The sequence below is a fragment of the Plectropomus leopardus genome, chromosome 1, assembly GCF_026936395.1.
Source record: "Plectropomus leopardus strain MGB_pleo_1.0 chromosome 1, ASM2693639v1, whole genome shotgun sequence".
Taxonomy (NCBI): domain Eukaryota; kingdom Metazoa; phylum Chordata; class Actinopteri; order Perciformes; family Serranidae; genus Plectropomus; species Plectropomus leopardus.
Window position 1 is genome coordinate 12,198,382 of NC_142176.1, and position 22,460 is coordinate 12,220,841.

The 22,460-nt window shown below is 41.3% G+C and overlaps 1 protein-coding gene and 1 long non-coding RNA gene across 5 annotated transcripts in view; both read left to right on the forward strand.

Annotated features, from left to right (window-relative positions):
• LOC148190371 (uncharacterized) overlaps positions 1 to 22,460 on the forward strand; it is a 185,081-nt gene that overhangs the window by 4,114 nt on the left and 158,507 nt on the right. The window lies entirely within an intron of this gene.
• LOC121947165 (RING finger protein 148-like) lies at positions 524 to 3,585 on the forward strand. The gene has a single exon (XM_042492102.2). It carries the CDS (start codon positions 955 to 957, stop codon positions 2,041 to 2,043), a length of 1,089 nt encoding a protein of 362 aa, XP_042348036.2. The 5' UTR covers positions 524 to 954; the 3' UTR covers positions 2,044 to 3,585.

A 22,460-nucleotide genomic window follows, 5' to 3' on the forward strand; every position in this document is an offset into this window, starting at 1 on the left:
CAAGGTAAAATAGCAGCTTGCAAGAAACCTCTCCATCTCATTTGTCATTGGAAGCCTCTGTCAGTGTGTGTGTGTGTGTGTGTGTGTGTGTGTGTGTGTGTGTGTGTCTGTGTGTGTGTGTGTGTGTGTGTGTGTGTGTGTGTGTGTGTGTGCGTGCTTTCACTTGTGTGTAAGAGGATACAATGGAAACTCAACAATGCCTCGTTCCATCTCAGTTGTCACTGCTACATGTAGCTGTGTGGAATGAAGCTTTTTAAGTGCCTCTAGGTATCCGAACAAAGAGAAAACCTCTCTAAATGTGACCTTTAAAATGCTTTAAAGTTGCACACAGTATATAATAGTCTCTGTGTGTGTTTGTTAAAATGTGTGTTGGTGGCAGAGTGTTTGTCTTTCAGAGTAAATAACCACCAGGTAGAGGAGAATAACTTGTCAGTTTGCTTTTCACAACACTGGTCTCGGTCACAAAAATAGAGGAAGGAAACGAGCTGAGCTAGAAAAACTGGTTGAGGTGCTTTACTCATCATTACACAAGGGAAAGTCAGCTGCTTTTATTAGTTTCACAGGATTGCTCTGTGTTATTGACCTAAGTCCATGGAATTATCCTTATCATTTGCCTATCGCGTCTTGCCCTCTCTGTTCCTTGGCTCTTGAAACTGCACAGGTCTGTGTTTTTTGTGTACTTCAACTTGTTGAATACCAGCACCCTGCCCTCTCTGAGGAGTGCTCAGTGTTCAAGGTTCAGGAAGATAACGAGAGGTGAGTGGCTGACGCATAGCTCGTGTTGTGTTACCAAAGGCTCATATCAGATTACGGCAGACAGCAGCTCGGCTGAAACCATAGCTGTCTTCAGCTCGCTGTTGCTCGAACAAACCAGGAACTAGGACTAACAAAGGAGTTTTAAAGAAGCTAAAGGAACAAACTGAGGGCTACTGTTGTTTTTAGAAGAGCGTTACCATGGGTAAGAAGACACAACACTCTCTGCTGCTTTTCCTGTGTTTGTTGGGGCTTGTTCACCACTCTGCTTCCCTGGTGTTTTGGACCGCCATGGTGGAAATAAGCTACATTGACAGCCACAATAAGACTGTAGAGAAATACTGTGAGTGTGGCTTGTTTGGCCGTAACTCTCCCCTGGAGAAAACCTCGGGCATTGTTACACTTCCCAAGGGAGACCCCAAAGGCTGTGGCTCAGAACCTGTGTACACCCGCAACTCCAGCTCCCCACCTTGGATAGCGCTGGTTAAAAGGGGCAACTGCACCTTCAGTGAGAAGATCAATGCCGCCAAACGTCAAGGAGCGGCTGGCGTGGTGGTGTACAATGTGGACGGTAGTGGAAACAGCACCACTCACATGGCACACTCGGACGCAGCTGGCATTGTGGCGATCATGATTGGCAACGCTCAGGGCATGGAGGTTGTCAGGCTGGTGAGGAACGGGACAGATGTGCAGATGCTCATTGATGTGGGCAGCCCGCACGGACCCTGGATAGACACATACTGGCTTTACTTCCTGTCCATCGCCTTCTTCATAGTGACAGCAGCCTCCATCGCCTACTTTGTGTTTATCTCCGCAAACCGTATCTACAATCTGAGCATGCATAGGCGCGCTGAGAAGAGGCTGAAATCTGAGGCTAAAAAGGCCATCAAGCGTCTACAAGTGCGCACACTCAAGACAGGGGACAAGGAAGCCACCTCTGATTCCTACATGTGTGCTGTGTGTATTGAAAACTACAAGGCAGGGGAGGTGGTGACGGTGCTAACATGCGAGCACATCTTCCACAAAGCCTGCATCGAGCCGTGGCTGCTGGACAGGAGGACCTGCCCCATGTGTAAGTGCGACATTTTGAAGGCCCTGGGGGTCGAGGAGGAAGTAAAAGAGAGCTTTCCCGCTGAGTCGCCACCAGATGTCACTGTGATCACAGTGGCAGGAGGAGAAACCATGTATGAGGTGCCACTGACTGACCCAGTGAGCCCTGACCCTGAGAGACAACAACATCGCTATGACAACAGGGCCTTTGAGGCAGACTCGGAGGCTGGGAGAAGATGAACAGCAACGGAAACAAAACAAACCAGGACACATTCAAATTGAAAATTTTCTAGGATACACTGAACCAGCACAATGGAATCAAACTGTAATATTCCAACAGGAGAAACAATCTTCTCGTAATGCAAATAGATTTTAAAACGGATTTAAAATGCTCATGGACCTTGTGTAATTAGCTTGGATGACACTGCATTTTCCTTGTGTCTGTCTAAGTGTGTAAATACTGGGTGTGTTCATAAAGCCAACTTAGATGGTTAGAATAGATTCTTAGAGCTGATTAGTCGTGGCCTGGTGCCAGCGTCAGATTTCTGCTTTGCATAGTGTACACACCAGCTCGACACTGGTCAGGGAGGAAGCACAGGAGAGCATTTGAAAATTTGTTTGAAATTGAGGCCAAATTTCCACCAACAAAAAGCCTTGTTGGCTCATACTCCCTCACAATTGACCATTGTGTTTTAAATTCAGAGCAGGGTTTATTCTCTTAATAATAATGTTAATTTTAATTGCATTTACGTAATAAAATGAGAAAATACAGATAAAAGACAATATGTTCATAGGAGATACACAACCACACACACACAGATAATAAAATACAAATTAGTTTTGATACCAGTTAATTCAATAACTGCCACATAAATGCAGGTCAAAAATAGGTTTTCAGATTTAATGGCAATTAATAATTCAGTTAATGTGAATAATTGGACTTTCATTCTGCTCTTTTAAAAATGTGATTATGTTTTTCCATTATGTGAGGTTGTTGGGCTTGATTCACAAACACACCCTTATGAACACACCCTTGACAGGAAATGCAGCATGACACACATAACACTGCAGTGAGTGAATAACATCACCTGAGGGTGCTGGGACTCATAAGAAACATGGTTTGTGGAAACATGTTTGCGACTTATGAATCAAGAATTTTTAAGTCCTTAATAATATGTTGGCCCTGAGCTACTTTTGAGAATGTGGCAATGCAATAAATGTCGTAAAAACTGCACAATATGCCTCTAAAAAAATGCTATCTTGACTGTTGGATAGGGGGAAAATGATCTTTATGTGTAATGGATTTTGAAATTATATATATCGAGATTTATTTATCAATCATGTCAAGTTCTGTCTGTTAACGGCAATAGCTGTATAGTCCTTTTGCATCTCTAAACAGCTGATTTTCACGTGCAAGCACATTTTGTTCTTGAGCAAGTCTTCCAGGTTTTTCCTTTGAGTTATTGGGTGTTTGTTCAGTTCCTGTGGTCTACCTCTGAACTCTCGCATGGGTAAATTATGGAGCATGTTTAAGATTCTTGCAATTCAGAGATTAAGTGTGTCCCGCGGTAAATGATAAAGAATGATTTGTTTGCTGGTGGGGATATGCTGATAATGGTACTTAAATATATTTTTCTACACTGAATCAGTTTCACGACTGTTTTACAGATTCCAGGAGTCTTAAATTGTTCTGTAAAAATGATTGTAACTTGCTGTATTAAATCACATTGATGCTTCTTAGAATGCAATAAATCCCTCAAAATGAGGCCAACTTTAAGAGCATATGTGCTTGTAAGAATGGTGTTTCTGTGTGAATGTGCAGGTGTGCTGCTCTACATTCGGCAGGTCTATGTGTGTCTCACTTTCAGAGCTATGGTCTCGTTCCCAATAACTGTGGGAGAGGAGCGAAACTGTAATTACCTCTGCACAGGTGGGAGCCAATCCGCACACACCTCGAGCTTGAGCTGGATAATCATCATATCACATAAGTAGAGGGGCCTGACCGAGCAAGCAGAGATATGCAGCTGTATGCCAGCGGAATGGAAATATTATTTTTTATTATCCCTCAATTGTGATTGGGAAGTAGACCCACAGTTAAGTCTGTAATGAAATTGCGAGGCATCGTTTGAAGATTTGTGAGCATATTTTCTGGACTTGGGGCCTGTGTCATTATAAACAGCTGATTGTGAATTCTTAAATGAATGTGTGACCCTTTGGCACAGATTATGTCCTCAGGGTGGACATAGGTCGAGCAGTTCATCCAAAGAGTTATTTGTCCTCTGGGATTGTTTGTTTAAAGGATTTTTAGTGGTCTGAAGTGGTCAAAGTATACAGTATTTCACCAAAAAGTTCACAGTAAAATTGGATAAAGACTTACATTAATTTGCCTAACTGAAGCATTTGGTGAATTCTTAACATTTTTGTTGGGACCCCTTTGTGAGATCCTGAAACCAGGACGCAAAGCACTACTCTTGAGCGTCCTGTCACAGTCCTTACTTACTTCACATGCATCATCACTTATTTATTCAGAATATTAACCTCTCTTGGTGCCATGTCCTCAGTTTATCTGAGGCCACTATGGTCATGACATGCTTGTTAATCCATCCTTGCTCTGATGGCCCTTTAATCTTTTTCTTCCTAAATAACAATATTCATTTTAACATCCTTCATATCACAGCACCATGAGAGCAAGTTATTTAAAACTTAGTGTAGGGAAGACCGGGGTTGGTTGGCACGCTGTCACTCTCTGCTGTATTTTTCTGGCATTTGATTTATGTCAGACTATTTTATCTTGCAGCAAATAAAAGGTTTAGTGCACACTCAAGATGCGATGATGCATTTACAGACACCCCAATTTGCAAATTGGTTGATTCCAAGTACTAATCCAATACTATTATGTAAAATTTATTTATTTTTTCAGTTTTTCTTCGCCGCTCTTTAACAGTAGTTGCTAGTGGCTGCACTGGTGCTACAGTGCAGAGCAGTGAAGAAGAATTGATTTCAGGGAAAACTGAAAATTTACTTTAAAGTCAATAAATAAATAACTTGGTATCCGATAGCGGATCTAGCATTTTAGGCAGCATCGGAGGCATTAGCGATACTGGTATCAGTATATTAGCGATACTGGTATCAGTATTTGAACAATTCTTATGTACACAAATGTTCTCTTAAAAGTATGACAAAAGTCATGTCGTTCATTTGTGCCAACTAGCTGCATCAGGGGCAAATGTTGGCACAATGTTAAAATGCTTTAGTTACACAAAATATGAAGTAACCTATAGAGACAACACGAACATTTTATTCAAACAAGAACCATAAAGCTTGAACATTTATCGAATATCTACTCATCTTTAAAACATGTTGCCATTAACTATTTAAATAAGCATGATTAATTTGCAAGATTTATGAATCCTTCAAAATAATGTTAATCTCTCAAAATACAGTTACATTCACAACCATTATTGTTACAAACCAGCCCCAAAATCCCAACCAACTAAAACCAACCTCTCTCACATTTGACCCAACTTTTTGATGACCTCATGTTAACAAGCTACAATCACTCATCACAGACTTTCAAATCTTATATCAAAATGTAGCTCAATTCTTTGTCTAAGAGATATAACACGTTTCTAATTTTACAGTTCGATTAGTTAACAGACCAACTTTTGATACTCTAAAACTGAAATATTACCATCAACGAAATAACTAGTGCTTTTGAAAAGTTTTCAGGTAGTAGATGAGTGCAGGTCAAGACAGCAAACATTGTGATTTAAATTTTTTGTTTCTGTGACCTTCAAAGGACCAGAAAATATGGTGCCAACCCGCCTCTGTGTGAGCTGTGTTGAGATATGCGAGGTGTCCTGGTGAGGGGAGTTGGGGTGAAAGGTGTAGATGCTAAAGCATGTAGACAAACCGTCTAGAAGTTTGCAGCAAAAGCACTACAGTGTAAAGCCCTGAGGGTGAGCCGCGTGTCTCCTCTCATGGTGTTCCCTCTCCCCTCTGAGGGCAGCGTGCACTGGATTTCAGGCTCAGTGCTCTGAGCTCAGCAAAGATAGGTCAGATGGTTATAGTGGTATCACAGTGAGACAGAGAATCAATACTGAACTAACTGGCCAGGCTGGGAACAACTGGCAAGCCCTGGGTTAGAGGCACGCTGTGCTCAGCGGTGGCGCTCCTCTGATTTATTGCAGTTGTTAAAGCGAAAATTGAGTCAGAAGGTTTTCATTTAATGGCATACTAGTCTGTGGCCGTACTCTAATACCACACTTGACCTTCAGTTCCAGATAGGAATCAAACAGTGGAATTAACTACGGTAGTGGCCTGAGAGCTTATCTGCTCCCATACCGTCTAATCACAGCACATATCTCATGTTTTCGATGGCCATGAGTACACTTGGAGGCTTTGGGACTGAATAGAAAATATAAGAGGTAGGGCTTAGTTTGTGTTTAAATAAAGGTGAAGACGTTGCTTTATGTTCAGGCTTCAGGCCCGTGCTCCTGGCTGTGTCTCAGTGTGTCCATGTGAATGTTTGACACAGCCCTGCAACACCACCTGGTGGTTTCCGCTCGCAATGGATTTGAATTCAGTGCCAGCGAGCAAAACTGGTCTCAAGCTGGTCTCATCCTTTCATTTTTGCTCCTCAGGTACAGAGGGCAATTTCTTGCTTGAGTGCAAAGTACAGAGTAATAAATCCAACCATAATGAAGTAGAGTACTTCACTGGCTGTATACTTTAATGCCCCAGTTGAGGAGTTCTATCCATCTATATATCTATCAGGCTGTCTCTCTGTCCGTCTGTGTGTCTCCCTCTGCTGTGCAGCTTCAGCAGAGCGAGAGACTTTCTAATTAAATTACAGTAGTTGGTCTTGTCTCAGGCTCTGTTGTCCCAGACTGTCTGACTAATTATCTTAATGAAGGAGGGAAATTTGATTACAAAAGTGCAGCAAAAAAACAAATTAATCCATTTAGCCACTAAGTACAACATAAAACATTTCTTTCCTCTCTTGCTGCTTACAGAGACTATTAGATCAAATGCTCTGGTAGATATATATAATCCCCCACTCCACATCCTTAAAGTTTCATCGGCTCGGAGATGAAATGCAAATATTGGGTATACTAGTCAAAACTTCTCCAATTTCCAGCAGGATTTGGCCAGTTTGTTCACACCAGTGACTCTCAGCTTGCTTTGTTTGGGGTCCACGTTTGCAAAATGACAGGAGGCCAGGGGCCAGTCACAGCAGCCCCATACATGTTTCTGGGATTTTAGGACATCTCTAGTATTTTAGTGTGTTTCTAAGATTTTAGGCAGGTTCTAAGATTTTAGGATGTGTTTAGGGACTTTTAACATTTCAGGACATTTCTAGGATTTTAGGACATCTCTAGAATTTTAAGATGTTTCTAGGATTTTAGGACATTTCTAAATTTTAGGACGTTTCTCAGATTTTCTTGAATTCTCTAATTTCGGGACGTTTCCAGGATTTTAGGAAACTCCTACGATTTCACCACTTTCTAGGATTTTAGGGCACTTCTAGAATTTTAGGATGTTTGTAGAATTTTAGGACTTTTCTTGGATTTTTGGACTTTTGGGAGATTTTAGGACTTTAGCGGCTTACCGAGGACCTCTGTCTGGGGGTGCGGGGGATCCTTCACTGATGAACAAGGTCTGTTTTCATGCTGATTTATGCACTCTGGTACCTTATGTAAATTAAAGGTACAAAAACAATTCCCAGTGTGAATCACTTTAATTTTATAGTGAATTAGAAAATGGTTTGGGGGGCAGTTTTGGCCCACTGACTGTAATTTGAGTATTACTGGTTTACATTATTAGGGAGACTTTGGCTCAGTTCGACTTGGTTTGTATGTGGCTCAGTATTATCAATGCAGGGGTGTTTGCTGTGAGCATCATCTAATCAGGAACTTAGCATGCCCTGCATAATATTACCACCACAGCAGCAGTTTCAGCTTTGTCCAGGAGAGTCTTCTGTTTGATGTTGTCAACCGTTTCCTTCCTCTTGTCGTCCCTCTGGCACATCAGATAGTGCTGAGAGCACTGGACAAAACAACTCCCATCCTGTGTCGTTGTCTTACTGGCCTGTCCTGTCCTATCCTGCCCTGTCCTGTCCTGTCTTGTCCTGTCCTTTGACATGTTGGCCAGCTCATCCCACCATTGCTCTCCTTTTTCCTGCTGACAGACAGTAAAAGGGTCTGCTTGCGAGGTTAAAGGAAAAAAGAGGATGTCTGAAGAGTAAACACCTCTGACTCAAGGGCAGGGGAAGGAAATGATGTCACTTCTTGTTTTTTTTCTTCTCTCGTTTCATTTCGTGTATTCACAGAGTCGCTAAAAAATGTTAACAAGGACATGATATTAAGGAAAATTAGACGTGTGAAATGGGACACCCTGATAAGCTATTCGAAGCTTGTAAATAGGGGCCCAGACATTAACAGTACAAGTTTACAAATATGAATTTCATATATATATATACAAATAAGCTCTTTTTAATGACCGTCAAAGATATAGACATTTTTATTGAGCTTTCACGTTCATTCCACATCGTTGTCTACATCCCATATGACCCTACTGTAGGTGAAAAAACAGGCTTTTCGTCTGTTTTTTTGTATCACTCCTTTCTCTTGTAACTTTTTATTCATATAAAGTGCTCAATCTGGTTTGGTGTAGCTGCCAAATGGGCTGCAATGATTAAAAGTCTGCCATCTACTGGAGAAACATTAATACAACATTATGTTGACTACCTGAGACACTGAGGGAAACCTCCTCACTCATGATATCCTGGAGGAGTTGAATGGCTTGATTTGTAAACCGTGTGTATTTTATGTATGTGTATTTGTGCGAATGAGGTGGAGGCGACTTATAGTTAGTCTGACATTTAGAGCAGAAACTGATAGTCGTTTAGTCTAGTCTTCAGCTTTTAATTGTAAAGATTTGTTGCTTTCCTTTGTTTTATGTGACAGGAAATATGGCTTCATGACTAACCGAAATAGTATTAAAATTGCAATATGGATAAGTTCAGTGTCCAAAATGCAGGAATTGCAATTTCTTGATAGCATTATACATATGAGGCAATGTGGTGCTACAGAGGTGCCTCGCACTACAAATCATATTCTAGATGTAAGGAAACATGCTTGTTTGGTACAGACCCTAGCAAAAACCACGTTAACATCACTTTTGTACTTTTTTTTGTATTAGTGAAAATTAAATGCAAAATATATAATTCCCAGGTTGCCCAGTAGCTCACCTGATAGAGCAGGTGCCTCATGTACAAAGGCCTATGTCCTTGTTGCAGCAGCGGCTGGTTGATTCCAGCCTGTAGCCCTTTGCTGCACGTCATCCCCTCTTTCTCACCCGTTTACACTAAAAACTTGCCCTAGCAAATAAAGGTAAAAGCCAAAAAAAAAAAAAAAAATCTGAAATAAAATTCCCACTAAAAAGACTCAAATTTCAATAGCAATATCCATCAAAATTAGTGTAATATGATTTGTTTTTGCATATCATGCAGTCCTAACAGGAAACTAAATTTTTTTTTTTTTTTTAATTGTTGTTGAGTCCAACCAAGTGAGAAACCTTCAAGGCTGAAAAATAAAGTCAATGCGGAAGTGCCAGTTCATTATAAATAGCCCCTTGAGGCTGGCTTCAAAACAGAGTAAATCCCCGTCACCTATGTTAAAATGCCCAACTTAACCACAGAAACAAACATGTTTACAGCCTGATACAAAAATGGTTTTGGTCTCGTTAGCTAATGTTAACATTAATGACAACTGTACAGGGGTTGAATTATTTTTTATAACTCACCAGTTTACATTTTATTAAGGCCCAAAGTTACACATATTTAGGGGCGGGGCACCTTGAGTGACAGGCTGTCTGTGAGGAGTTGCTACACTCTGAATCAGATCCAGGCTTCAAAACGCCACTCAACAAACCAATGCGCAACACCACAGGAGCCACTTCCATTATTTTTACAGTTGCTGATCAAAACAAGCCGATTAAAATATGTTTCTCTTGGCTCTGGGGAGCAGTTAAGGCATTTAAAACTTTCACTCAATAAAATAAACTGTTTATTGATAATCAGCAGAATAATAGATAATGAAACTAACTGCTAGTTAAGATAAATTGAGTAATAATTATTGGTAATAACAGTTGTCGCCTCTATTTTCCGAACCTCCTGCCAGGGGGAGTGGGACACATTTGGTATTCTCTCCTGCTGATGCGGATTCCAATCATTCCCAACATTTGTGCATGTAATTGCCTCAGTCCTACCCCAATCTATTTGTCATCTATTTCACAAACACACACATCAGAGAGACAGCAAGAGAGAGAGATAAAATGAGAAGCTCTGTGTGCCTCAAGAGAAACCCACCTTTAAAGCAGAAAAGGTCTGAGAAACATGTCTGCATTCACAATCAGCCTCTGTCTCAACAGCCAAAGTGATGTCTCAGCACCGAGCGTGCACCTGTCTGGGACCGGCCCTGTACTTATCAAACCAATTTGCTCATTTTAAACCCGGCCAATACGAATCCTGTGTGGTTTTCCCGTCGATAGCCCTGTTTGTATATACTTCATGAAAATGATTTGTCAGCACTCAGTCTCAACGATTGAGCCGCGGCCATCACACGCTAGAAAAATATCCTCTTGTCTTACTCTGAATGTTGATGGCCTGAGGCAAGGCTTCAACCAAAGTTTCCTCTCCTGAAGAAACTGCCACTCAGCACAGTTTGACAACACGAATCAATGATCAAGCTGCTTTTCATCAACCGCTGCCATTTTCTGTAATTTTATTCATGCACATCTTACCGGAGGCTCACTTTTCAGAAATGTCAATAGTTTGTGAAAGTGAGCATGTATGTGTGTATGTGTGTCGCGCTCTCGCCCAGCAGTCCATCCATCCAGTCTGATTAACTCCTCATGTGTCCTGTTGCCTGCAGCGATTAATTAATGACCCATTTGTTTAATTGCAAAGAGCTTGCAGGACAAAGAGAAAGGCAACAGAGGGATCACGTGGGCATTGGAGGGGGAGATGTTTGTGTTCAGATTCTGACGAAAGGGAGAGAGCAGGTGAGATAGGTTTGGGAACAACTAAAATTGATGTCAGTTCAAAAATTTAGTGTGCACTAGTCCCAGGGTGTTAGAGACAAATAGGCTACAGGCTGCTGTGTCCCGCTGTTTCCTGCCGGCCTTGTCTTTTTCTGTCCCGTCGTGCGTGTCTGTGTGTATTTGTGTGTCTCCATCTATTCTGTGTGGGTGGGTGTATATGTGCTTAAAGTGACACAACAGAAGCTTCAGGTTCTTCTCTGTCTCTTTTTGTGTCGTTCTGCTGAATGTGCTTTTCCTGGATGCAGCACACATTGTCAACAGTCACCCGTTCGCTCTGACCATCTGTCGCAGGCCTGCCTGGGCTTCCCTACACAGTTTGTCCACAAGCTGTAGCTGCCATTTGGTTAACCAATAAAAGTCACTCGAAGGTTTGTCCTAATTTTTGCACCCAAAGGGTCAGTAACAGGACATGGCTCAACTTTGGTTGGTATTTTTAAAGAAATAGTCGCTAAGATTGGGGGAGTCTCAATGCCAGATTCTCATCTTTAGTATGAATAGAGATGTGTTTTGGTTTTGTTCCTCTTTGCATCTGTGTAATATTGTAGGCAGTGTATTTTATACCTAAAAAAAAAAGAATAAATGGAAGGATCATCGTTATTTTCTTTAACCCATTGAAGTCTGGGCAAATTGGCTTTATTTCTTTGAGAAATGTTGGAAAAAAAAGGCAAAAAAAAAATGTTCTTAAAAATATTTAAGAACATTTTTTGTGACACAATGTTAAATGTAATTATGGTCCTTATAATTACAGTTTTCTCCAAGCTTTTTACTTTTTCCCTTGACATTTTCCATAGCTATTTTAAAATAATTCTCTATATCTACAAATTTCTTGCAATTTGTGGAACGTTACTAACCAAGTTGCTCATTGCTTTTTTTCTTTAATCCTTTATTGGTGTAAGAAATCTCCTCAGTCTGTTTTCTGTTTCATCTGTACGCCTCATATCTGTGTTTCCTGTGTCTGCCATGTGTTTCCTTCAGCAGTCCAGGTTTCTCTGCATTTACATTCATGCCAAGTCACCATGCCAAGATGGGTTATGTCCACTGGCTTAAGTTGGTATATACAGCAGATGCTTTCACATTGTGAAGTAATATAGAAAATGGATGGGAAAGGAAAAGAGAAGAGGGAGGATGAGTCATTCATGGGGAGGAATAGGAGGAGGCTGCAGCAGCGGTCGAATCTAGAGGACAAGTCTGCACAGAAGGACAGTTTAGATGTTAAAGGGATACACTGCTAATTTTTAACAAGCTTTGTGTCATAATAATGTGGGTAAACTTCCAGCTGTCTTACCAGTGCCCAGATCTTGTCATCTGGCAGTTTTGAGCAGGCTCCTGGGCTGTTGCTCAAATTACAGATTATACTTCAGCATTCACGTATTGACCATCACCCATGTAGCCACCATGAAAAAGAGTATAGAAATGGATCAAGACAAAAACCTGCCCCTCCCTCTTTCTCTCAAACTCAGACGAAACTCTGATCAAAAATTAAAATGATCAAATGTTAAAAATACTACCATATTGCCCATTTTTCCTGAATGTTTTCGTAAACATGTTTTAGAGTTGTTTTTCATATTTCTCACCCAAAATGTTTCCAGAAATATATTTTAGCTCACTGTGTAACTGCAATATGAGATTGTTTGTTATCAGATGGCTGCCATTGTGTTAAATGCACAAACTCGCATTACGTCACCCAACAGCAGGGAATGCTTTTTGGTCCAGTGCAGCACAATGCAGTCTGCTTAGTTGTAGGTTTTCTACCTCACTTTGAGCAAAAGTGAATGTTACAGTCTTTTTCCTCTGTTTTCTCTGGTTATCTACCAATTTCAAAAGTATTTGCGTTTTGCTACAGCATAGACAGCTGTGTTTATGAAAAGACCATCTTTCCAGCAGTGAAATACAACTTTAAGAAAACTGATGAAGCATACTTTTTTTTTCTGAGAATTATCTGCCAGAATCAGATAATGTTCCCTTTAGAACAGGATGTGCTTGGGTGCAACAAACCAGCTGGTTTAAATTCAAATCAACAGTTAGACATCTGACAAATTATTTCTCCAAATCTTGCAATTCATACCCCAAATATTGTTTTATTTGAATGATACACACGGTTGTAGCCCTGAAAGGAAGCTGTACATTCAGTAGCATGAGCTCATGTTCTGTTGATCATTTCTCCCCAACAACATTGTCATCACATTTGTTCCTTGTGACTGTAACATTTATGTGGTGCAATACCATTTTACACACACCAGAAATCATGTGGCCATCAGAGAAGCCGCAGGCAGGAAACTAAAGTCTGAGATAACATCCCGATTGCATAATTCTCAGAGTGACTTCTTTTATTTTTCTATGTCACAAACTTGTACACTAAGCCACTGTTAACAGCACAAATCAGCTGACAAATGCAGAGTGTATCTACTGCATTGCATAATCTGAGTTCAACTGTTGTCACTAAAAACAAAACTGAAGGTTTGTTGGTTTGTAGAACCCCAAACTGCAGCTTTTGAGTTTGCAAATAAATATGTAATGTATATAATGTGTATTTAGACATGTGAGTACTTCTTTTTTTTTTAGTCTTTGTTTTTCAAAGAAATGCCCTAAAAGGATAGTTCAAACTTGTTTTTTTACACTAAAATCACAATGTCAGGAGCAGTAGAGGCCTCAGGGCTGACCAGAGGGGGTCTGGCTTGATCAAGTATCTGTCATGGATGTATTATAGGGAAGTCAGTATCTTTAGTTCCCTTCTGGTCAGCTGTTCATGTGCATACAAAAACCCTCAATTATTAAATCAACCAGCACGTAACTTATATGTTATTGTTTCATGTCTTAGTTTTGTCAGGTATCGTCTTTGTGTCTAATTGACCAAATTATCAGGTTTTCAGTAACTCTTTTAGTTTGTGCTGGCTAATATGCGATGCAATGTATTTTCTTTTGTAAGAGAAGACAAAAAGTGTTGTTGTTGCTGGAGGACAATAGAAGTCTTTGTCCTGACTTTCTATATGTGCAGGCATGAATTACATCCCAGTGAAGCGTCCTTTGTCCAGGCAATGGGATAGCTGGTCTGTGGTTGAGATGAGGCCTGAGCAGGGGAGGGATGTGGAGCTGAAGCTGGGAAATAGATACAAGTCCTTGGCTTCAGGTAGGGTCATCTAGAACACCACGTGACGTTGCGTAAACAAAGAGGATCTTGGCCTCAGGCTGGAGGAGGATTGTTACACCGATGAGAGAGAAAGAGGGAATCACTTGACAAAGTTTGTTTGTGTTCGTCCTCTCAAAACTGCAGCCACGGCTCTTTGTGAGAGTTTCCTGTGGTCTAGACTGAGTAGACTGAGCTGGGATTTGTGGTTAAGGTGAGGTGAGGAAGCCACCAGGGGAGTATCATGGAGCTCTCGCTTGGTGTCAGAAGTTTTCTATTCAGCAAACCTCTATAAATGGTTTGTGGGTTAATGATAAATGGTATTAGAATTGTTTTTGTGACAATTAATGAAAACAACTTTGGGTTGCCAAGTTGTAAAAAACACCCAAAACAGATTTCTTCCTTGGATGATACTTGCCGTGTCCTCTCAGCTAGCCCTCTAGTTCATCAGGAAGACTGATCACCTACTTTCTAGAAAATGCCGCATCTGAACCATAGTCCATTTATTAACAACAAATTAACATTTACCACTGCAGACTTGATGAATTGTGGTGAAAACCCTTTATTAATAACTTATTAACATATATTACTCCAGACATGATGGCTTTTTAGAAGATGAGGAACCACCGTGCCCACAGTTGTAAATGTCAATAGGTTGTTAATTAATGGATTTTGGTTTAGAGGCTGTGCAGCTTTTTTCCAGAAGTTAAATAGTCCAGCAGTTGACCAGTGGATGCCTTCAAGTGAATGAAAGGAATAGTGTGTCATTTTGTTTATTTGCATTTTGGTGTAGAGTTAGATAAGAAGATAGATAACACTCCCATATTGGTCGTTTGAATATAAATCCACATCCAGCAGCTGGGTGGCTGAGCACTGAGGGGAATGTGGTAGTGTGGGTCTGTCCAATATGTACAAAATCTGAGCAGTTTGCAGGCAACCAGCCATACAACAGAAAGTTTTTGCTTCCTGGAGTATACATGGTGCCATGCCATTGCTCTGAGTCTGATGAACCAAAATTGTAAAGCCCCATACAAGTACAAAAATGTCCGAATGGACATAAAGCCCATCTCTCTAAAAGCCTGTTATCCCCAAAATAAATGCCCCTCTCTCCAGTGTCCAGTTTCTCCAAAAATACACACTCCCTTTAGTTAGGGTCACTTTCTCAGTTGCATTTGACCCACCGATTTCTGGTGTTTTTATAACCTTTTGTATGGTCTCAGGATTATGTCAGTCGGGTCAGATTTGATGGTGCAATGCAAATATTCAATGATTCGTTTTGTTTTCCATACAGGGTTCTGAAGTTTGAACGGGTCAGTGAGACGTTAAGTGTGAGCTGCATTAAACAAGCTAACAATGCTGATGATGGGTTGCAAATGCACAACAAAATTTTTTGAAGAAACTAGAAATCAAACAAAAGCCAGAGAATCTATTGTATTAACTTGATGTGAGCTGTAAATTCACCACTTCTTCACCTTATGGTGCGATCTCTCTCTGCCTCCATGCCTCTGCAGCGTGTCTGCAGCTGCAAAGAGTAGTGTGAAAGTCAAGAGTACTCACTCCACAACCAAATCTAATGTAGTACACTGCAAAGAATAAAACAACAGCTCAGTCTGAAGAAATCTCAGTTGACAGGGTCTTTGACTGATAATTCGAGTCTCTGACTTTCAGGGACATCCCTAGTTTCCCAGTATCATGCACCATTTCCCAGCAGCATTGAAGACACAGGATCAATGTGTTTTTACCGACCCTTCGCTGTGTTTTCCATTAGCATTTGAGTTTTTCATCAACCAGTCCCTGCGTTTTTGACTTTTGTGTGGGTATTTTAAGCCAAAACATGATCTTTTTCTAACCATAACCAAGTATTTTTGTGCCTAAACCTACAGAAAAGTACAATGGAAATATTTTTTTCTGGTGATTGGGTTGTCTAACTGCAAGGGATGTGTATTTTTGGGGTATTTGGTCATTTGAACAATGGACATTTGTTTGGGGATGCCAGGTTATTGGAGAAATGGACTTTTGGTCCAATGGGTATTTTTCGGACTAACAGGGCTCCTTAATTTTTGACCATTGGGATTGGTGGTCCCCATCTATATAACCTCTAGTAAAACTTCAAATTATTTGATTAAACAAACAAGATATATCATGGTAGTTAGTGAGCTTTAGAGTTCTGGAAGGCAGATTTTGTTACAGGCCAGAGTCTGTCCAGATGTTTGTCCTTTTTTCCAGTCTATATGCTAATATAACTGACTGCTGGCTTCAGCTACTTATTTATCCAACAGACGTGAAAATGTTCTTCTTCAATCTCCTAATCTAACTCTTCATCAGAGAGCAAATATTCCTAATAATACCTAAAAATATAAAGCAAGTGTCGTACTGGAACAAGGTAAACAAGTATTCATTAACCATTAACGATGCCATTAGTTTGAACTTGCATACCTGTGCCTTATTAGAGAGCGGCAGTGACTTGGTTTGGACATTCACAACATTAACACAGATAAAACACACAGACTCACACTTTCCCCTCCCTCTCTTGATCCTCCTTGTAAATAAATGTAATTTACAGCCACTGAGCAGGATGGTCCCTGGGAGTTCAGGCACGGCAAGCTCAACTAAATCAACTTTGACTACAACAACAGCTCTAACAGCAGGTTGGTCATCGAGGAACTGCTTGGAATACAGGATCAATGAGAGGGGGAGCAACAGACAGAGAGAGAAAGAGAGATGGCTTACCGGAGGGGGAGGGATACACTTCCTTCATCTACATGCATGAGTACACACACACACACACACACACACACACACACACACACACACACACGCACGCTATGCTGACTCTTATCTGCAGCCTGAGGGAGTCAGTCAGAGTCAGCGAGGTCCCCCGCACAGAAATAGTCGCCACAGCTCTCCACGCCTCTTGATTACTGCTTTAGATCTCAGCAGGTGAAGGACAATATTGTTCAAGCATTGTATGGGAAAACCCAGCTTCCACTCCTCAGCCGTACCTCACATTTACATTTGTTTTTTGCCTCCTGAGTTCACACCCCTCTCTATCTCTGCACTGAAATCCCCTAGGAGAATATACGTGGGTTCATTATGCATATTTTGGTGTGGAAACCTTTTCCTGAGGGATTTATCTACGTTGATCAGTTTTAATTGTGTGTGTGTGTGTGTGTGCCCCTCACACCAAATGAGCCAGTATTTGCGACTGGCCATGTGAAGTGATGTGTGACGCTGGTAACTGCAGGCTATGATGGGATATTTTCCTTATGAGTGACTGGGCCGACGCGTCATTCTCTTCAGGCTTTTGTTTTCTTGCCCTTCGAGTCAGATTGTCTGTGTGTGTGATGTATCATGGGTGTTTGTATGAGTGTGCATGGCTTCCTGTGTGTGTGTGTGCTTGCGTGTGTGTGTGTGTGTTTGAATGGAGGGTTAAGAAATGGGCCTGTCAGAAGTGAATGATCAGACTAATCAGGTGGAACACAGCAGACAGCAGGATTAAGACACACTGGAGAGAGAAAGCCCAAATATAGCCAGGGTCAACAAACACTGCACGCTAGGGGAGTGTGTGTGTGTGTGTGTGTGCGTGCGTGTGTGTGTGTGCGTGTGTGTGTGTGTGTGTGTGTGTGTAGACGCAGTCTTGTGGTGTTCCACGATAGGCCTGTTTTTTTCTATTTAATTACTTTACTGTGTTATGACATGATAGTCTGGGAAAATCCATCATCAGCATCACTAAACCTTTTTTTCTTTGTGAGGAGTCTTGTCAGATTGGGGTTTAAAGGCACACATAAGCCCCTTTAACACTGCCTTTTCAAGGCGGGAATGTCACATCATTATTTCACCTGGCGGTTCTTAATAAAAGGTACGATTGTGGATTTTGGGCACAGAGTTGTCTTGTCTTTAAGGTTGCAGCGGAGGTGATAACAGCGCAGAATTAACGTCTGCATAAAAGGTACAGCCAGCAGGATGGGTGTGACCTTTCTGATGATGTTTTATGGTGAATGGTAAATGGACTTTCTCTTGTATCGCTCTTTTCTAGTTGTTCGAGCACTCAACGCACGTTCACACTAGTTGCATTCACCCACTCACAAGCACATTCAAGGCTAAGACTATTGAACAAGATGCCAACTGCTACTCAGTTTTTGAAACATTAACACTCACTCACACAGTGACGGCACAACCATCGAATGCAATTTGGGGTTCAGTATCTTCAGTTCGGATTCTTTTGCCACTTTTACGCAGAGATCGTGCTATAGGGCTGCAACAAAGTCCCCCCTTTATACCTCCCCTGCACTTTTACTCAGAACCAAGCGACAGCGGCATCATTCTGCTCTTGTATGTGATTGTACACTGCATCGCGGCATCCCACGAGCAAAGGAGGCATGACGGCCGTGACGTTTAACACACGAGTGTCTGCCTCTAGCGTTACATAAAACATAAGTGTCCGCAGCACTTTCTAAACCATAACAAAGAAATAAAACGTAATTCACAATCATTTACTGTCTCTGTTATATGCCAGCTGATCTCGTCCTCTGCTTGGAAGGTAAGGAGCTCCCAAACCTCATTATTTTCCCAGTTTGCGGACATTTATGGCCACCGTTCTCATTTGAATTACCTGCTATGCAAACAGCTACTTTTAAAATGTCCCACAGTGGGTTGCTCACATAAATACGTCATTAAAATGTCACACTTGTGCTGCCCATTGTCACATCTTTCTGGCTTTACCTTTTACATAGACCTCACGACAGTGCTGTAACTTCCTCCTGTCCCCGCTAAGAGAGGAGACCACTCTGTAGTGTAAATGTGGCTTTTGACATGCGCACTGGAGGAGCGCAGGATCAAACTGCTGACCACCAATTTTCTGTTACCTGGAGTCACCATGGTGGCTCGCCACTGTTTTGACGGCCCAAGATTCAAAAAAATGTCCCATTACAACGAAAGCCCATTTTTCCGACAGCGTTATCCCAAAAACAAACAGCCATTGCTCCAAAGTCGTGTTTCTCTGAAAATACACACTGCATTTAGTTTCGGTTTCTCAGGGGAGTTTGAGTCACCAATCCTGTGTTTTTTAACAACCTTTCTCGCAAGTGTATTTTACCAACCCCTTGCTGCTTTTGCATATGTATCTAATGTTAACCGTAAATGAGCCACACACACCGTTATACCTCTTTTGCTTCCGGGATGTCGGCATTTTATCTAAAATCACACACTGGGGTGCTGCTTTTTGGCTCTGTGTGAAAAAGCAAAGGTGAAGTAACGCAGGAACTTCATAGCCGCCCTGCGGGGTGATCTCTGTTACAAAAAGGGCTTCACACACAGAAACATAAACACACCTACAAATCTACAGCAGCATTTACACTGACATCCAGTATCATCTGCTTTTTCTATTGGACAGCTGCTTTGGCCGCTCAGCCAGTTAACAAACAAGCAGCTCTTTCTCCAGCAGGCTTTAATGGCATTAACTCCTAAGTGGAATGAGTTGTTTTGGAATAAAGCTTGACACATTGTTTACCTCCTATAACAATCAACCCATTTAACATAAATGAACCTTACAACCCTAAACGGATAGATCATCAGCAGAGGAGACAGCAGCCTGTGTTTATCTCCTCCATCTATCCATTTAGTTATCCAATCACTGATAAATGTACATGCTTGCGCTCATTTGCACAGACAAATATTGATGTTGCTTTGGTTTGTAATGCGTGGAAATCAAAACAATCATTAATATTAATGGCCACTCTATTTAGAGATAATGCTCACATTCATTATCATCCATTAATGTTTGTTTACCTAATTTGATTGGACTATAACCTCCACAAAGGCATTATGTGCACTCCCTGGCATTGTTTGTGTGAGGAATCCTGAAAAGGAGGAAGCTAATCGAAATGAAAGTCACCCTGTGAAAGTTAGTCATATTAGCTGCTGTTTCCAATCAGCGGCATGCTACAGCGATTGTCATGACACCGCCAGGGCTAACCTTTATCATATTTCACATCATGTTGTTATCTTTCACCTCATTACGCTTCCAATCAGACTTGCGCAGCATTGCCAAACGGTGTGAATCCAATTTTTCTTTCTCTTTTCTCCATCTTTTCCTCCGATGATTACGTTATTTTTTTTCCAGTTGTCTCTTTCTTATCTTCATCGCTCGTGTTCCTCCCTCTCTTCTCCTCTCGCGGCTGTCTCTCCTGAGCCGCTCTAATTAAACACGGGGTCGTGGTGGTACAGTCTTACAGCCGAGCAGAGGAGAAAGGCTCTAATTCCAGCTCTCAGGATGAAACTCTGACACACAATGGCCCTGCCATCCTCTCTGCCCCCCATAGATTCCCAACTGAAAGCCCTCTCCTCAGGCAGCTTTTTAATAGGCCTCCCCTCACCCAGCGCATACACCCACACACACACAACATGCATATAAGCACACATGCAAGAGCACGCAAACACACGTGCACCTATGCAGCAACAGCACAGACAGACGCACACACACACGCGAGCCATTGGCCCCCTGTGTGTGTCTGTCACTTGTGCTCCAGCTCACACTGCTTTGGGCTTTTTGAAGTGCTCCTAAGGCCAGTCGACTGCCTTTTTACTTTCCACATCATGCAGAGGCGCAACTGCTAAGCTAAGGCTACTACTCCGACTAGCCGGTATCGCAAGAGCAGCACTCAAGGGCAGACTGTCGGGGGCTAAAGGTTTTTGGCCATTTTCTCCACATGATGTCGATTTTTAAAAGCACTTTGTGCACAAAGATTTAGCTTGAAAATTTATTGTGCAAGCAGGTAGTACTCCTGACTGGATACAGGTTTCGAAATGGGTTTAGGTCTTTAATTTTTAAAGGAAAAGAAAAGCTGAAATTAGACTTTAAATTGCAGAAAAATTACCTCCATTTGATGCCATTAATCCCAGTTCGGCTGGCAAGCAGCTTAGTATATTCTTCTCACTGTGGTTATTGAGAGACAGCTAGAGAGAATAGTTTGGGATTTTACATTTTTTAAAAAATACCATAAAAATAACAAAATTAAAAAATAAGTATTGTTTGTGTAGTCACAGCCAGATATATATCTTATTCCTCTGTGCTGGTGACCTCAGTTGTTAAATTGTTAAAACACAATAACCCTGGCTGACATGTGTCTTCAGTAGCCTGAACATGAACACTATAGTAAAAGTGTATTGATCCGCTGCAGAAAATAGTTCCTGACGATGCAAGTTTTTTTCTAAAAACTACAGTGCCCACTTTTTTTTAGAAAATGACTGAGCCTTTTCAAAATGAAACTATATATTCGTAACGCTATGCAAAGATTTGTATCTTCAGTAGGGCAGGGTATCGTTAGAAAATTACAATATCAGTAGTAATATCAGCACTCTTAAAGTGACAAATACCAATAGAGTACTTCAACTGATACCCATAATATGAATGATGGTGTAGTAGAGTCATACTTTCGAAAGTCTTGTTGGCATCTTGATGCTAAACTTTCAACTGTTAATACACAGCACTTAACTTCACAATGAGATCTGTTTTTGTATAGGCCTAATTTTTATCTTTTAAGGGTTATTTAACCCAGTTTCCAGAATAAATATTGGAATTGTAAATTTTTGCAAACCACAGATATCTAATATTTGTACTTTGTTATGTAGCGGATGTGTTGAAACTTCATGTTTTAGCAACGCTGTGGTTAATGTGTGGTTATATTTACTCACGGAAACAACTTGGTTATGTTTAGGGAGAGATTGTGTTTTGGCTTAAAATACCTTTCTTTGGTGCCACAATTGCAGCTGAAAATGCAATTATTTCTTGCTACATGTTTTGTTGTTTGTCTGCAACCTGACAGCTGTCACACCTTGGTGCCATCCACAATGCCCTCCACCTCCTGATAACAAAGTCAGCGCATATACATAAAATCACAACTATGTCACTTTAGAAACATTAATGATAAAAATGTTACTACTGTAGCCAGGATTTTCAGAAATGTACAATGCCAGCATTTTCTTGTGCCACCTGGGCTGCGGTTACTGTAACGTCTATATGTTTGTCGTAAGACATTATTCTTAGCTATATTTAGAGAGATAAAAATGTCTGAAAGCTTCTTTCAGGTTATGCATGCAGTATGTGCTGTTGAAGATGGGGGTGGCGCTAAGCTGTATCCTGTAAGTCCAGGGTATTGGATCGTTGTTGGTGTGTTTTTGCCCTGAATGATAATTCCGCCTGTTGGAAAGACTAGGGGTTGTTGTGCAACATCTTGGCACTCAGCTCTTCCCTCCTTTCCGTGCCATCTTCTCCCCTCCGTCACTCTCTGTCCTCGCTCCTCTTTTTCCTTCCAGCTACCCTCCTTCAGTCCTCCGCTCTCTCTCGGAGACTGGAGAATGCCCTCAACAACACAAAGAGACAGTGTTCAATCAGGATGGGAAGAGTCAGAGAGAGCTCATCTGCTCAGTG